Source organism: Antennarius striatus, chromosome 13 (genome assembly GCF_040054535.1).
Source record: "Antennarius striatus isolate MH-2024 chromosome 13, ASM4005453v1, whole genome shotgun sequence".
NCBI classification, from domain to species: domain Eukaryota; kingdom Metazoa; phylum Chordata; class Actinopteri; order Lophiiformes; family Antennariidae; genus Antennarius; species Antennarius striatus.
The window spans coordinates 7411732-7429928 of record NC_090788.1 but is presented as its reverse complement, the minus strand read 5'-3'; the positions used below and the strand labels follow the sequence as shown (position 1 = coordinate 7429928).

At 39.7% G+C, this 18197-nt stretch overlaps 1 protein-coding gene and 1 long non-coding RNA gene across 3 annotated transcripts in view; one reads left to right on the top strand and one right to left on the bottom strand.

The window, feature by feature from the left end:
• Positions 1-18197, top strand: part of LOC137605898 (roundabout homolog 1-like) — a 77150-nt gene that overhangs the window by 41843 nt on the left and 17110 nt on the right. For both annotated transcript variants that reach the window (XM_068330809.1, XM_068330808.1), the window contains exons 3-6: positions 13169-13326; positions 16933-17053; positions 17634-17772; positions 17876-18003. In XM_068330809.1, coding sequence (XP_068186910.1) covers positions 13169-13326; positions 16933-17053; positions 17634-17772; positions 17876-18003 — 546 coding nt within the window. The remainder of the gene's footprint in view (positions 1-13168; positions 13327-16932; positions 17054-17633; positions 17773-17875; positions 18004-18197) is intronic.
• Positions 12878-13833, bottom strand: LOC137605899 (uncharacterized). The gene is made up of 2 exons (XR_011037803.1): positions 13751-13833; positions 12878-13277 (listed from the first exon to the last, which is right to left on the bottom strand). It is a non-coding gene; the product is annotated as an uncharacterized lncRNA (long non-coding RNA).

Here is an 18197-nt window from a genome sequence, read left to right as displayed (position 1 = left end):
TGTCAATCGGCATAATATGACTTGGAATATAATGTCATAGTCTCAGATTTTATTTTGAAAAAGGCCTATGATTTTGTCTAGTGTCTTCTGATTCATATCATCCTTTTCGTCACACTAGAGAGTGTTACATACCTGCCCACAACCTCCTTCTCTCCTGGGTCCTGAACTGTCTCTCAGATTGATGACAGCGAAAGGACTAAGGCACCTCGGGGTGTATTAGGATGTGGAACATAGCTGTAACTGAGCGAGTGTGTGTGTGTGCATGCTTAGTATGATTTGCATGCATGTGAGTGTGTGCAGGTGTGTTCATCACGGTACAACTTGGCCTATTTCAGCACTGTGCTGCAGCAGAGTTGAGCCGTCTCGCTTGGCGTTGCGCTCACCGTAGCTCTTTGTCTCTTTGTGTCTGCATCTTTTACTTGTATACCCAAGCTGGTACGTCTGTCTGGCTTACTTTTCCCTTTGTTACAATACTTCCCCCTCCCCACCACGAGATCTTCCTCTTCTTCCTCTCCATCACCTTTCTTTGTGACCCTGGTGCACTCTTTTCTTGGAGAATCTCTCCTGGGTTTTTCTCTTTATTATTTCTATCTCTGCCCACTCCATCTTTTTTCACAAACAAAAGCCAGGTAGGAATTAGACTAGATACTCATTTAAACAAAGGGTATCCCACAAAGCTTCAGATTTATGCTCTGTCTGCAGAGTGTAATTGCACATAACCTGAAGTTTGCCCCTCTGTACTTCTTTTTTGCGTACAGTTCAGAGAATGTGCTTATTTAGAACTCAACCTAGCCCAAGGAGATTTTGTGAACTCCATTGCGAAGGTCAATTTACTGCTCAAACAAAGGTTTCTATGGGCGGAGATGATATAATACATTTGTCTCTATGTATGACTTTTGTCTAATTTCCAGCTCTTTTGTTTTGTCCAACAAACTCAAAAGTATATCTCAAAACTCTCTGTTTCAGGGGGATTTACTGGTATTGTCCATGGGAAAAAAAAACCAAGAATGTGTTTTCTGTCACTAAAAACAACCCAAGTGACACAATAACACACTGGCTTGCTCACAGATACGCTTCCCTTCGCTTACCATATTTTATCTACTCGTTAATGTTTCCAATTACTCTGTCAAACACTGCCAACATTTTGCAGCATGGCATGCTGATTGAAATGGTAATGAAACCATCTCAAAGTGAAAGTCTTTCATTCGCTGGCTTCTAAGTGGATTTATTCATGACAATTTACTCTTCACATGCAGGATTACACTAATGAGAGGGTTAAAGGGTGGTGTGTGTGTGGTTTTCTCCACTCTCATGCGAGGGGCTTTTGCCCTGGAGAAAAAGTGCCGGGTTTCTGCCTCCAGCTTGCTTCATTATTCAGAAGAAGAGGGCTTGATTTGGTTTTATGCTCCGTTTTATTACTATTCCTTCTATCTTCTTGCTATATAAAAGATTCAGGTGTCCACTGTTGCTGTCACAATTTACAGTGCAAACAGCTTATTTTTGTGTGTGTATGTCTACTTGTGAGACTTTATCTTATTTAATCACAAGTCTCTCTCTTAGTGAACTACTTCACATCATCAGCAGACCATAAATGTAACAAAGCAATGGCTGTGCACCACTGGAACAAATTGGGAGCCATCTCCCTGGAGGAGGTCAGGTCTCAATGGGGAGGTATTGTTAGTACACATCTCAGTATGTAGGTCATTCTGCTTTAAGTTCAACAATTCTCAGGTATTGCTGGTGTTCTATGACCATTCTAACCTGCTGTTGTTGTGAACCTCCCTGAGTCCTATTATCACTTGTACCTGTGGGAGTTTAGTTTGGTGTAATTAAAGGGACATTTGTGACCAGAATGTGGCTCCACATGTGACTGGTAATTAAAGCTTAATGAGTTTAGTTTAGTGAGCATTGTTTACTTGTGATTGTGTGAATTTAAAGCTTGGGGGTAAAATGCTCATGCTATACAAAAATAGGCTTTCCCCCAACTATCAGGTAGTAAAAACAGACCCCACCCCCACATATAAATATTTTATTCAATCATACATGGCTTGCAGCAACACAGCAATGACAAACAAAAGGGTGAGAGCCTGCAGACACGTTTCAACGAACTCTGTCCTCCACATGTGTAATGAACCCAAAGGAATAAGAATCTTTCTTGGAATCATTTGCACTGATTGAAAGGACCAAACAACCATATCGACTCTAATTTAGAGAGTAGAGTAGAGTGGAGTAGAGTAGAGTAGAACTTTATTGATCCCTTAAGGAGGTTCCTCCAGGGAAAATAACTTTTCGGTCGCACTACATGCAGCACAGTGACTACACAAAAGCACACAGAAAAAGCATACAGAAAGAAGGACCAACACCCAGAAGGAATAAAAATAACCCACCATGAATATACATTTAAAAAGGCATAAATAGGCATAGGATAAAAAGGCATACATACACATAGGAAAAGTTAAAGTGTTTATAGTGTTTGCAGTTGTTATGGTTATTGTACGTATCATCCCTCAGCTCTTGCGTGGACTCTCATGTTCTTCTTCTTCTCTCCCAGAAAGGAGTTGAGCAGTTAAATGGCTCGGAGGTTGAAGGAGTTCTTCAGTCTGTTGGTCCTGCACATTGGGAAGAGCAGCCTCTGGCTGGTCAGGCTTCTCAGTTTTTCTCTGGTTGTTTGCAACGGTGTGCAAAGGGTGGCTGACATGGTCCATGATGTCCAGCAGTTTGTCTAGAGTTCTCCTCTCTGCCACCGTTGCCAGAGGGTCCAGCTTCATCCCGACCACTGAGCTGCCCCGCCTGATCAGCTTCTCCAGCCTGGAGAGATCTGCCTTTGTCGTGCTCCCTCCCCAACACACCACAGTGTACGACAGGACACTGGTGACCACAAACTGGTAGAACATCCACAGATGTTCTGCAGATGTTGACCCTCAGCCTCCTCAGAAAGTACATCCTGCTCTGAGCTTTCTTGTACAGCTGCCTCGTGTTGCTGGTCCAGTCCAGCTTGTTGTCCAGCCACAGCCCAAGATATTTATAGGTCTGGACCACCTCCACCTCCTCCGTTCCTATCAGAACTGGTCTAGGTCTGGGTCTGTCCCTCCTGAAATCAATGACCAGCTCTTTAGTTTTGGAGTTGTTGAGCTGCAGGCTGTTGCTGTGACACCAGTCGAAAAAGTCCCTCACCAAGCATCTACACTCCTCCTCCTCATTGTCTCTGATACATCCCAAGATCGGTGTGTCATCTGCAAATTTCTGAATGTTACACAGTTCGGAGTTGTAACAGAAGTCCGCCGTGTACAGAGTGAAGAGCCCTGGAGGACAAGACAGCCCCCTGTGGAGCATCAATGCAGCTGACCACTGTGTCAGACGTGACGTCCTTTAGCCTGATGAACTGAGGTCTGTCGGTGAGATAGTTGTGTATCAAAGCAACCAGGCCGGGGTCCACTCGCATTTGTAGTAGTTTGTCCTGTAGGATACAGGGCTGGATGGTGTTGAAGGCACTTGAAAAATCCAGAAAGCGAATCCTCACAGTGCCGTTTTCCTTGTCCAGATGTGAGTGGGCTCGGTGTAGCATGTAGAGGATGGCGTCCTCTAGACCGACCTTTTCCAAACTGTAAAGACTCAACAGCATGTTGCACCTGAGGCCTGAGGAGATTGAGGAAGAGCCGCTCCAGAGTCTTCATCATATGTGATGTAAGCACAGCTGGTCGGAGGTCGTTCAGCTCGCTGGGCCGGTTCTTTTTCGGAACTGGTAAGATGCATGACATCTTCCAGAGGGTGGGCTTCTTCCTGAGATGCATGCTCAGGTTGAAGACTTGTTGCAGTGGTTCCCTGATTGCAGGCCTTGACGAGATGGGGCTCACTCCATCTGGTCCTGCTGCTTTTTGGGGCCGCAGCTTCCTCAGTTCTCCTCTCACCTAGGCCTCCTTGAAGCAGGGAGGAGGGGGTGATGGTGGTGGGAGCTGGGACGGTGGTGGGAGGCTGTGCAGTAAAGAGGAGGGCTTGGGGGTGAATGAGTGGCAGAGGGAGAGTGGGGGGGAGCTAGGATAGGTGAAGGTGGGCTTTAGGGAGGTAGGATAGGCAGTGGGATGGGGGGAGGAGGGATGCTCGGGGGAAGGGGGGTTGAGGGGGGCTGCTCCGCTGCTGCAGAGGGGGTGTCGGTAGGTTAGGAGGAGAAAGAGAGGCTGGGGGGAAGAGTGATGGTGGGTTGCTGTCTTACTCTCTATTATTTCATTTTGTATCTTACAAACTTTATTTAATGAAACAAAGCCTGAGGAAAATTAATTAGAACATGCTGTTAAAGGTATTTACCATTTCAGATAGTCGTGTTTTCTCAGTCGATGATAGAGAAAATAATGCAATATGATATTTAAAAAAAAAAAAAAGACTTCTAATTTACTTTCCAAGGATTCAAGGATTCAAGTACATGGGCCCAAAATTGAACAATGTGGACCTCTGTTGCCTTACTTCAACACTGAAGTGACTTAGAGTTGAAATAGATTTTTTCGTTTGTTTGGAAAGAAAGACAACAATATATTTGGAATGGACTTGTAGCAGATGTCTTTGGCCAGGTTTGATTGTATCCTTGACATTTAGCCATTCAAGTCAAGTCTGTACGAATCAAAGCATACCCTGACCTGGTCTCTGAACTATTTGTGTAGACTATAAAGCCATTCTAATTGACACTGAGCTACTTTACAGAAAGCAAAAAACATTGGATTACACAGCGGAGTCACTTTTTCAGCATAGCATTACAGCACGGTACCAATATTGTCTTTGAAATAAAATTGATGCATATACAGCTGGTATGTAATTCATTGTGTCAAAGTACTATGTGCTAAAATATTATATCCTTTAAGTGACTGATCTTCAAGGGAAGAATCTTCTTGCTTTTACTTGTATGCTTCAGTGGGGAAAGACTGGGGTTATATCTGGGGATGTTATTTCCATGAAGAAAAGTAGAACTGTGCTTTAGAAGATTAGAGTGTTGCAAAAGTGACCATATTAGCCGTACAGTGAAATGATGTGAAGTGAAAATGTATGGTAAGTAACCATTTATAGTATATACAGTATATAATATAATAATATAATCATGCAGTTTTAATGTGTTCAGAGATGAGTGAATTTATTAGATTAGAGTGGCAGGTAGGTTAATTTGGTTACTGTGCTTTGCTTTGACAGTTCACTCCAGCAGTAGAAAAAAATTGCAATGAGAGACTGAACAGATCACACAAAAATTTTAATTTGGTCAAAAAGTTAGATTTTAAAAAAATAAAACACCACACTGTGCCTTTGTAGGATAGAAATGTGTCGATGTGGTCTTAATTTGTTAGTCACAAAACCTGCACTTGATACATTTTTTACAGCTGAAATCAGGTTTTTAAGTCAAAGAAAAATTGCAATGTGATGTGTTTACAACTTCATTGAAATCTCATTGTAATTTTATAAATGTGATCCAGCGAAGGCTGCACAGTAAAAAAAATAATTTTCTACAGCATTTAACTTTTTATTCATCTCAGCACAGCTGTTATTACATATTTCAGTGTTTACTTTCAGAAAGCAAATGAATGAAATCAAAACTTTATTCAAGGTGAGTCAACATCTTGGAATTCTGCGTGAATGACAATTTCCTTTTTTACTCAGCTCTTCTTCTTCTAATTCTCCTAATCTGTTTCATGCACGTCTGTCTGTCTGTATCTGTCCTCTCCTTATTCTCAGCACCGTTTTTCCTCCTTCTCTTTCTCCTATCCTTCCTCTTACGGAGGGATAGGATGAGGAGAAGGGATTAAAATGGAGGTTACACAATCCCTTTAGCTGGCTTTAATGTCTGCCCCTCACGACTGATATGTTCTGCACATACATCAACAGGATTAGAGTGGCAGAACATCTGAGAACTGATGAACCGGTTCCTCTATCACACGCAAACTCACACATACGGCGCTGGCGGGCACGCACGCTTGCATGTGCACACACACACACACACACACACACACATACACACACACACACACACACACACACACACACACACACACACACACACACACACACACACACACACACACACACACACACACACACACACACACACAGACACTGCCAGAATGTAACAATTCTTCACAAGTAAAATATGGGTAAATTCATTTGAATTAATCTTAAAAGTTCAAATGTCTGTGGAGTTACAGTACATTTTTATATTCCACTTGTACCAGGAGATGAAAAAAGATGAAGAAAAATTAATTAAAATTAATTATTGTTGTAACACTGTGGTGCAATTTTTATTTATTTATTTATTTATTTATTTTGTAGATAGGACAACCAAAGCCATTGTTTCAACATGTTTACAATTTTTTTTTTTAACATAGGCATCTTTGGTGTAGAGGTGCAGCCCATGAAACTAATACCTTGGCTTGATAGAGCTTTATTCTGGAAGGTTATCTGAGTCTAAGACAGAAGGAGGGGGAAAGAAAAGAAAAGTTTAGGTGTGAAATTTGATCGTGAGCTTGATCCTGGTAAATTGGCCCCTGTGTTGATTTAATGGGCTAAACTAAGATGGATTTATTGCGCTGCATGCATGCAAGCAAAAAAACAAAACAAAAAACAAAACAAGAAAAAAACTGGCTGCCCAGGGATTTTTGTAAGTAATGATTTCTTTTCAGAAAATGAAATTCAAATAGGGGAGCTTAGGGATAAGAGCCAAGGAATTTTTGTTTCCTTTATAAGCAGCTTGCAGTGTCTTCTGGATTGTAGCGTGTTCTGCAAATCTCATGTGGTATAGTTATGAAGCTGAGCTAATGCGTGTATACTAATTTGTATGAGGACCTGCATTTTTTCCATTGGATTTGCTTGGTTGCAGTTCATATTGTGTTATTGGCTTTGCTATGTGTTTCCAAAGGGGTACAGGACCCTCTGGACCTCTTGCGTGAGTCAATGTACTGTATATGTGCATGTTCATATGTATTCAGTCTATCTTACTAACTTCCCAATGTATGAGCAGTAAATATTGGCTTTACTATGGAGCAGCAGTTTCTCCTGCAGTCTCACCAGACTCTGTAATGGGTAGGAAAAGAATAGGAGGAAAATGAGGAGATGGTGAAGGAGGATAAAGGGGCAGAGGGATAGAGGGAGGGGCAGACAAAGGTCAGGACATGGATTGTGAGAAAAGTCAAGGATTTTGTTTCTGCTGGGTATGGATGATTGCTGCATTTCTATGGTGAGCTTATGTGTATATATTATGTGTATATAATTTGGATTATCATTGAAAATATTTAAAATAAATTGGTGGAATAGATAAAAACACATCAGGATTAAATTAAAACTATAATGATTGAATTTTTCCATTTATTTTATTGACACAACATAGCTTCTCTGCAATTACACATCCAAACTTGAACTGTGAAATTAAAACAAATGTATCTCTCTGAAATTAACACAATTGTAACCTGCTTCAAAATAGATTGGTGTCATCATTAGACCTTGATAAAATTATTAACTATTATGAACATTCAATAATTCTGTGATGGCTGCCAGCCTGCGGGAGACACTGCTGTTACAACACAAAGTTGTTTTGCTTGTGGCTCATAAACACTGATATGTCCCCCATTCAACACAGGTAACTTTTGTTGAGGGGGGTAAATATCATCACTGATAACTGCTTTACTTCTCTTGAACTTTCAAAGTCACTAAAAGCCCAGAAAACCTGCCTTGTTGGTCCAGTAAATAAGAGTAGACAAGAGCTTCCTCCATCTATAGAGGAGCAAAGGGCCCTGCACACTGAAGAGCTGCTGAAATGTGAAAGTGCAACTCTAAAAGTCTATCAATGCTAACCAAGGAATAATGTCTCCATTCTAAACACAATCCACACAGCTGTCAACATCACAAGTGGCCATGAGGCTAAACTGGAGACTGTTACGTACAGTACCACAACAGAATCAAGGTTGGAGTAGATGTGCTTGATCAAATGGGGAGGGAATATTCAGTGTAAGCTCCTACATGATGATGGCCATTGGTGGTGTTTTGTAATATTCCTAACCTGGCTGCCATAAATGCTTTGATCCTGTTCAAGAAATGCACCAATAAGATGATGTCACAGAGGAACCTCATAATGTGACTCACAAAGGAACTTTGCTCAGGAGACATGAAAGCAAAACCTGACAAGTGATGGTGCTCCCATTTGGAGCAGCAGAATATGGAGAGGAGAAAGCAGTACCAGGTGAAGAGTGTGTAATAAAAATAAAGCAAATGTGTAAGAATAATAAAGCAAACTATAATTGTGTCAAATGTCACAAGTTAGCATGAGTTGCACAAGGAAGGTACAGGTTACCTGTGTTGACTGTGAGTGATTGGGAGCCATAAGCAAACCATCTCGGCATTGTAACATCAGTGTCTCCAGCTGGATGGCAGCCATCATAGCATTTCGGATTACTCATAATAGTTAATAATTTTCATTGCTAGGGCCTCCAGATGATACTAAACTATTTTGAAGCAGGATACATTTGTTTTTATTTCAAAGTTCAAATTTGAATGTATAATTCCAGAGAAACTACAGTATATTGTGTCAATTAAATAAATAAAACATTCAATCATTATAGTTTTGATTTAGTGTCCTGATGTGTTTTTACGTATTCCACCCAAATTAATCCTGGACATTTTAATGATAATCCAAATTATATACAAATAATGTCCGAGCAGTCAAAATGACTGCCTATGGTAGTTCTAGGTAGTAATACTCAGATCTCTTTTGTTTTTTGAATTTTAATGATCAAACAATGTCAGAATAAAATATACACACATTTAGGAAAAGTCAGGCTCCTGGAGGTACATGTGTTTTTTTAAAACCAAGTTATGACATTGCAAATTTTGAAAGCAGTCAAAATGACTGCCTTGGGAGTTCAAGTGTTAATCAACATTGTTTAACTTCGTGTGAAAAAAAATGGCAAGAACATTAGGTGGTAATATAAAAAAAACAAAAAACAAAAAACTGATTATAAAAAAATAAAAATAAAAAAAATAAAAATTGAAACTTGTGTTGAGTATGACAGTTCTTGTTCATGCATACTTTGTACTTCATAATTTCCTATTGCATGCGTTTTATTCATTAATGCACTTCATGTTGAGTTAATAAAAAACTTACTGCTCCTACTTTTGTGCTCAAAATCATTGATTTGAATATCAATTTAGAGGCTGTTCTGTAAATTATTTTTAAATACACAATAAATATAGCAACTTTTGATCAATCAATATCAATTTCAGACTTAAAATAATGTAGCGATTTGAGCCCCACCCATTTCCGGTCAAATCACACCCACGTCCGGTTTAAGCCCCTCCCATTCCGAGTACAGATATGGATAGAGATAATTTAGATGGTTTAATTTTTTTTAATTTTTTAATTTTTTTTTTTTAAAATTTTATATACTGGTTTGATCCCCGAAGGGAAATTAAGAAAGCACACTCTAGCTACTGATTACAAACGCATGCATACATATATGTGTACATATATGTATACATACATGTATACATATATATATATGTATACAGATACAGATAGTGGTGTACTCGCTCATCCCTAATTACAATGTTCATTTATTTTATTACCACAAAATGACTTTTGATGCAAAGACAGAGTTGATGTCAGTTATAAGTTATCAATTTCCACTCGTATGAAAAAAATGGCAGTTTCACCAAACAAAAATATTTACACTTTTCATTTTAACTTCAAGATGACTTTGTTAACTGTAACACTTCAAAACAAACCATTATGTTCACAATAAATTTGAGCTGGCAGCTGCTTATCAACCACAGATCCTACTAAATCAAATTTAAAAGAAGTTCTATTTTAAATCATAAGTCTGTAATGACCTCATGCCATGGTGGCATGTTTCTTTGTTTGTATTCGTGGTTTTACATTTATTTATTAATTTTTTTAGAAATAATTTTACACTTTACAAATCTTAGAGAAATATAAAACATCTCCAATGCATAATATGGAAATATCAACTTTCATTGTCCTCAGATTTGGAATAAGCTGATTGCTGATTGTCTTGCAGTGCTGTAATGTCAGCTGGATGCAGAGGAATGCACAGCTGTTCGGCAAATCTAAGTTATAATTTCAATTACCGCTCTACAATGATATTGATGCTAACCATAAGACATCCAAATAATTGCTACGGTAATATAATGTTGCAACTGGACATGCAATACATTTGTTCATTCATACTATGTGTGCCTGCATCCCACCCATTTGTAATCTTCTTGTTTGGTCCACTTCAAATCTGAACGGAGGATTGTTTGTGCAGGGCTGTAGTAGGTCTTTCAAGATCTAGTTCAAGCTCTTCAAGACTAACAACATGTCAGATACTGTCAGATCCAGGGTAGTATTGCCCAGAGCTGGTGCTTTGAAGTAGCCTATGAGATTTTCATGTAGAAGGATTGGATGGTAGAAGAAAAGAAGAAAAGGTGAAAGGCTCCTGTTAAATAGGCAGGCTGAGTTAGCTTTAAAAAGAGGTAGGATTCACTGCTAGGAGTCAGTCCAAACATAAGATGAAGGGCTTTGAAAAATGATGAAATTCACATATGTCCAATCTGCAAAATACATGAGTGTGATGTGGGAATAACTGACAGACTTAATAGGATATAAATCAATATTGATTGTACAGATGCAAGAGATAAAAATAAAATGAAGTAAAAAGGTTTTGTTGTTGAAACTGACACAAGAAATACGTACAAAAGAAATATTAGTGATTCTGATCTCAAAGCCTGATGAGACATTTTTTCTTAATTGTAATAGTAGCATTAAAAAGAGGGGCTTTAATGTGTGGTGCACAATCCTTCAAATGCCCCTGAAATCAGAGCCACCATTGAAACACTTTTTATTTTCCTACATTTGAAAAATGTATGCATCTGTCAAATGAAGCTTCAATTTGCAGACACCATTGACTTTAGGGATTTAGGGTTTTCAGACAATGTTGTCAGCGACATCACTCCAAGAGAATGTAGCTTGTCAGGAAAAGAGTGGAAATAACTAGAAATTATATATATTTAGCAGTGCAGATGCATGATGAGACAAGAAACAGCATTCAAGACTGTTAGAATTTGCTTTAGCATAGTTAAGGTTTTGAGAATCCAAGTGCTTTCGTTTGCGTATTCTCATGCAGTTTTTATTAAAACATAATAAACAGATGTGCTCCCTTCTGAGAATATGAACAGTTCTATATATGCATGTTCCAGGTTTTTTGTGTGCTTACCCAATACTGTAGTATCACATGGAGAAGCATGCACACTTCCAAAAGCATATTTCGCAAACCTTCATAGCTTCCTCCTCTTTTCAACATTTAAGTCTCCTCACCATGTCTCTTACACTAACTCCTATTTATCATCACAAATAAAAGCATTTGGGGAAGTAGCCCATGCACTGAGATCATATGGAGCCATTTAGACCTCACACGATAGAAAAAACAGACGTGTAACCTGATTACCAGTGAAATTATTAGATGCTATCAGTTAATCTATCAACACACAGACACACACTCACACTCACAAACCAAATACACTTTACACAAAGTTGTGATGGTCTCACTGTCTTCCTGCTGAAGTAACCTCAACAAGAGTTTTGTGTCTCATGAGGAATGCCTTTTATCATGTGACACAGTGGTGGTGTTGGTGGGGGTCGTCAGACAGCTGTTTCCCATCAACGCTCAGTCAACTCCAGTCAGCCAGTTGCAACCCTGCTCAGAGGTTCAAGGGGGCAGAGCAGCGAAGCATGGCTCATAGAAGTACATGAGCCAAAATGCTTCCAATTAGAAGGTCGTCCCAATTCGTTCTCCCATATCTTTGGTTCTGGTCCGGTGTCTCCGTTCTCCTTGTCTAGCGTTATGTACAAATCCATAGCCAGAGGTGAACAAGTCACCACCATCTGTGAGTGGTTATGTCTTTTCCTCATTGTTTCCTGTCTATTTCACCCCAACCCCTTCTGAGATCTGCTGTTGTGCTCTTTCCGTGCTGGCTTTGGTCCCTTGGCTTGTTCAGGTTCCAACCCCTCCCAAAATTTAAGACTGGGAATGCTTAACCACAGTCACTCATGCACTGGCAGCCACATTAGCACATGTTGTTCACCTCATCAGGAGCAGAAAATCTCTCAGTTACACAACACTGGAGGTTGTTTTCATTCATGATATGTCGTCATCTTGCAAGTAATATGGCAATGTTTCACTGTAAGGCTCTGACATTGGTTTGGCTGATTTCTTTTACCACTTATATGGTTTAAGTATCTCCTAGGAGTCTGCAGAAGATTGCTTCCCGTGCTGTCTGGGCTTTGCATTGGAATTCTTATGGTGTAGACAGGAAAGAGCTGCTAATGGCCAGCAGACGTCACACTCCTGCTTATCATGTAGGGCCGGATGTGAGTTTGCTTTGTCTTCGTTTCAGCTGCCGGCTGGCTAGCTCCCTCTCTGAATGCAGGCTATTCAGTTTGTAGAGATGATAAATTGCAATTGCAGCTTTCTACTGTCTGCAAGCAGAGCCGTCTGGATCTCACCTTTCCAAATTGCTCCCTAACAGAGTGTCTCCTTGTCTTATTAACAGCAATCAGACCACCAGCTTACTCAGCAGTGTTTTTCAATGGACATTGTCCCCTGCTTAACTTAGGGAGTACATTTAATGAATGATCTTGGCAGGTTTTGTGGTAACATTTCCGTGCTGATTTACGTTAATTAAAATTTAAAATAGATAAAGGTGTTTTTTTGAGTTTCTGTGCTCTTCTGACAATATGTGACTAGCAAAGCCATAATCTTTTATTATTTTGTGAAGTACAATTGATTCATTTTCAACATCAGAAACAAAGAATGAAACCACTTGAACATGCAGTTATTTTGCACGACAATAAAAATGCCAGTGTCAAAAGTGGATTTAATGCATAATGCATAATTTGATCACACATCGATCAAGAAATAGGTAGGAAAGTGACAAAAATAACAAATTTCTCTGTCCTGTGACTTAAAAGCATTAGATAAGTGTGTCACTTCCAACATTCACATTCATGAGAGCTTTTAATGGAAGATCAGTCAGCAATTTAAAACTGACTAATTTCGCTGTCACAATTTTAAAAAAAATCCCAAGTTAAAGGTGTTGATGATAAAAGCCAACGTTTGTCAAATCCTGGTATTTGCTGTGTTTTTTCCAGTTTTACGTGACGACTTCAGACAGAACCCAGTGGACGTCATGGTGGCAGTGGGTGAGCCCGCAGTGCTGGAGTGTCAACCACCCCGAGGACATCCAGAACCCACCATCTCCTGGAGGAAAGATGGCTTTGGTTTTAATGAAAAAGATGAACGCATTTCTGTAAGTAGATTGCTGTTTTGTCCTGAAATATCACATATAGTCAATAGTTAGCACATAAATTTGCACGCATTATCTCTAACTGTGAAATGCATCTCCTTTGTCATAAATCTTATTTGGTCGCTCTTTTCAGAACCTCTTCTTGCCTCACTGACTTCTAACTGTGGAAAAACATGCTTGTCAAGCTGAGATCATAAAATAATTGCCCTGTAGTCAATAAAACATGAGTCATAAGTTTTCTCAGAATCCACAGAAACTGAAATTGTGAAGAAACCAGTACATACTGTATGTGAAATATACTCCTTTATGATCCTGACTGTAAAAATCCACAATAGCAGAACACAACCATAATTTTATTTTACTACTTGTCATCATATGAGATATAGCACATTATAAATCTGATATATTAAATGTACATATGACATACCATACGCAGCTGACATTCTCTATTCTGAGTCTGAAGTGGTTCCAGACCAGTATGACGGTTCAGGACAACTCCTTATTCCTTTATGTCAAAACAGGAACCAGGTGTCAGTAAATCACATGATTTCATGTGCATATGTGTGTGTGTGTGTGTGTGTGTGTGTTTGTGTGTGCGTGTTTTGATTTGTTTATTTGAATGTCTGTGCATGCTCTCAGGGATGCACAAGACTAGATTCAAAGCTCATGTTAGTGTGGAGTGACAGGTAGAGTGTCTCCTGGGGGCTGTGATGGACAGAGCAACTATCTCTGATTTAAGGAGCGGCATTGGATACCAGCCGGGGGGAGGCTCCTCTGAGGAAAATACAAAGGCTGCTTTTTTGCTTTGTACTTTCTGCTTGCCTGTCTTTGCCCTTCTTAATCATCTTCTTTGCATGAAAATATGTCTTTGAATTCACTCAAAGACATCACTTACTGTACAAAGACGAAAGAAGTTATTCACAGGCACTAGTCTCCTGTCAGTGTTTCCCTCCGGCCTGGTCATCATTTATTAATCAATATGCAGATAAAGTTTGGAGTTCATTCTTAATAGCTGCTTTCAGAAGACTTTTATACATAAAAATGTGATTTTTGGATATGAATTAACGGCATTTAATATAGAAAATCATATCATCACGCTATAAGCTACTTCAGTATGTAGCCGTGGGGGATGTGAGGATGGGTGAAGGTAAAAGAGGAGCAGTTATTCTGGAAAATAAAAAAAATAAAAAAACACTGGGCCTGCTCTTTAATCAGCTGCTGCAGGATTTCCAGCAAACTGCAAGATGTTGCAAAGCAGAAAAACATTAGTAAGTGGAATTATTTGAAGTAGGATCATCTGCTTTAAGAAAACTTTACAAGCATCTCATTATATTGACATGATATTAGCATAGGCTAGTAGATAATTTAGTCTCAACTGAAGGAGCTCTCATTTTAAAGATTACTATATAGAATGGAACAATACAGTTTGGGAAATGTTATGACTAATGAGCTAATATTAGATTTTTACCAACCTTCAATTGAACAAACAAAATCATTCTTGGCACAATATCTATTTCATATTTGACATATTATAATTTTACTCTATTAGTAACTGCGTTTTAATCACACAGTTTCATTTTAGGTGTTAGTAATTCAACTGTATTACAAATAAACTAATCTATTTTAGTATGAATGTTCTGGTCCAATAAAACACTGTAAGTATTATCGCTGCCTGTCAAAGCCTTTCTTTGTTGCTAGGATTCTAATAATGCTGCCATGCTACTCATGCGTTAATGTGGGTTCATTTTTAATCACAAGCAGTATTAATACCCTGTGTTTGTATTCAATTTTTAATGTAGCCACAAGAGGGCAAATTTAGCCGCAAAAGGGGAAATGTAGCTGCAAGATGGCACAAGCCAGTGTCTTATTGTGCCGGTCCCAAGCCCGGATAAATACAGAGGGTTGTGTCATGAAGGGCATCCAACATAAAACTTTTGCCATATCAAACATACAAATCCAATCTATGACTTCCATGCCGGATCGGTCGAGGCCCGGGTTAACAGCGACCACCATCAGTGCTGTTGACCTACTGGGTGCCAGTGGAAATTGGACTACTGTTGGTCGAAGAAAGAGAGGAGGAAAGTGTGTTTGTTGGAAGAGAGAAGAGGAACGCCAAGAGTATAAGACTGAGAGTAGGGACATTGAATGTTGGAACTATGACAGGAAAAGTTAGAGAGTTGGTTGACATGATGCAGAGAAGGAAAGTAGACATAATGTGTGTCCAGGAGACCAGGTGGAAAGGTAGCAAGGCTAGAAGTTTAGGAGCAGGGTTCAAGTTGTTCTATCATGGTGTAGATAGGAAGAGAAATGGAGTACCCTCGAAGGGAAAAGCCGAAAGCAGAAGTGTTTGTATTCAATTATATATTTCTGTTTGCAGCCTTACGAAAACATTTTTTATTGACTTTAATGTGAATCCATGCGTTCACATCAAACTAATTAATGCTGAATTTTCAAGACCACAGACACCCACTTTCTCTCGTGATTACTATTGGTTATCGTTGTCTATGAAAAGTAAATAGACACCACCTATTTTTTGTCTAGCTATTAAAGCCACATAATTTGCAACATATTTATTACAAATCAGCCGCAGTTTGGCATCTCTTAGTTGTTATTTATCCCTGTATGGTATGAAGGCCAGCCCAGAGAGGGGATGGCTAGTAAATGAAAGGCTGATGGTTTGATCTCTGCAGCATGATGCGTTCCATCTGCACTCTGGTGAGCGCAGAAGGCTTGTTATGTTAGATGCTGCGTAGCATGACTGAATCCATGCTTGACGGACACAGCAGCATAGGCAGCCTTGACCTATGACCCCTGCTAAGAAATGCGTGTCTCTTGTAGGCATTTATCAACAGAAAAGGCCCATCAGTTTGGGTGAGCAGGAAATCTTGAATCACAGTAAGCGGGATGAAAGTTTAATGCAAGTTGATGCCTGGGAGATGGTTTCAGTTGTGTGGGTGTTTGTTTTTGAGGTCTTTGAATCAGTATTCCCGTGACCGCAGCAGTAGCTTACATCTGCTCACTGCGGCTATGGTGTCACCTCTAACACAGGATAGTTCACACTTTAAACACCTTAAAAACAGCTAAGATAGCCTGTGGGGGTGTATGGGGGAGAGGTTACAAAATGAATGAAATGCCTATATCTTCCATCTTTTTGATGTATGTGTGAGGGCATCTAAGTATGCGCATGGTTGTGTGTTTGCAGATACTGGCACAGAAAAAGAAAAGGTAAAAAGTTTGAGAAAGGTGAAGCGGGCTGATCGAACATCTGAGGAACGTCTCCACAAAGAGAGAGTCTTTGTTTCCAAAATTCTGTTCTAATGTAGGACTGGATATGAATTATGGAATTTCATAATAGGTGACCTTCTGTGCAGCCTTATAGGAGACACAAATTCTCCTCCTAAGATGAAGAGATGCATACACGTGCACATATAAAACAGTACTTGCTGTCATGCCACGCATAGAAATGTATGTTTGAAAACTGATCGAAAGAACAAAAGGTGTGATTATGTGTGGGTGAAGTCAGGATTTCAAGTTTTCATCCACAGCTGAAGCTACATTTATTTAAATTCAAAATTAACTATGCAAATATTTTTGGATTTTTTGTTTTAGATTCGTGGCAGCAAGCTCATGATCACCAACACCAGGAAGAGCGATGCCGGAAAATACATCTGTATTGGAACCAACATGGTGGGAGAGAGGGAGAGTGAGATTGCTGAACTCACTGTGTTAGGTGAGATTCATGATTGCATTTCCCCGTATGGCAGTGCTCCACTTAATGGCCCCTCATTTCACAGTGGTTTATCTTGCCGATCTGTTCTGTTCAATCTGTTAATTACATTGATAAAACAATGCTACGATCCAATTCATCTGTTTCTGAGAGTTCTAGTGAAAGTGTGCACAGTATCTCCCGCTGCAACACAACATTCCCTCAAACCATACATTCCAGGAGCTCTCCATTGAACCTGCAAGACCCCTCTATATGCAAGAAAAACTGTTTTCATCTCCCACACACCATTGCCCATTAGAAGGGAGTTCTTCTCTGCACTGCCTGGTTATATGACCTTGTTGGAGGTTAGGGTGTAGTACCTCCTTTCTACTAGTACTTCTGTAGTTTTGCAGGTTGTGCATAATAAAATATTTTTATCGTAACTACCCAAGAGGTTCAACAATTTATAACTATTTTATTATATTTTTCCAAAGATTACACAGGCAGAATATAGTATATAATCAAGGCAATGATACAGCATAAAGTATAGGGCTATAACAGCCACGACAGTAATGATCATACTGATAGTTTTGCTGCCCTCTAGAGCGCCCAACATTTGTGAAGAGGCCCAGCAGTGCAGTGGTGTTGGCAGATGAAAGTGTGGAGTTCAACTGTGTTGTTCAAGGAGACCCTGTCCCCACTGTCCGCTGGAGGAAAGATGATTCTGACCTTCCAAAGGGCAGGTAATGCACAAAGGCCCTCAATGCACATTAATTTTAGCAGCCAAATGCAGTGTTTCCATTTTTTCCTTCAACTCTTGATTATGTGTGTCCGTCCTGCCTCCAGATTTGACATCCTAGAGGACAATACCTTAGTCATTCGCCAAGTGACCTCTTTTGATGAGGGTTCCTATACATGTGTGGTGGAGAACATGGTGGGAAAATCTGAAGCCTCTGCCATGCTCTCAGTACACGGTCAGTGCAACCCACCAACCTAATTTTGATCTTCTCTTCTGCATAAAGTTCTACTTTCAAAGCCTCTGATTCCCATTTTTTGATGATCAAGACAGCTGCTTCTAACTGCAGAACTAAGTGCCCTGTAGTGTCACACATTAGCAGGCAATGATTTTTTTACTCACCTTTCATCCAGGCCAACTCTCCATTATTTC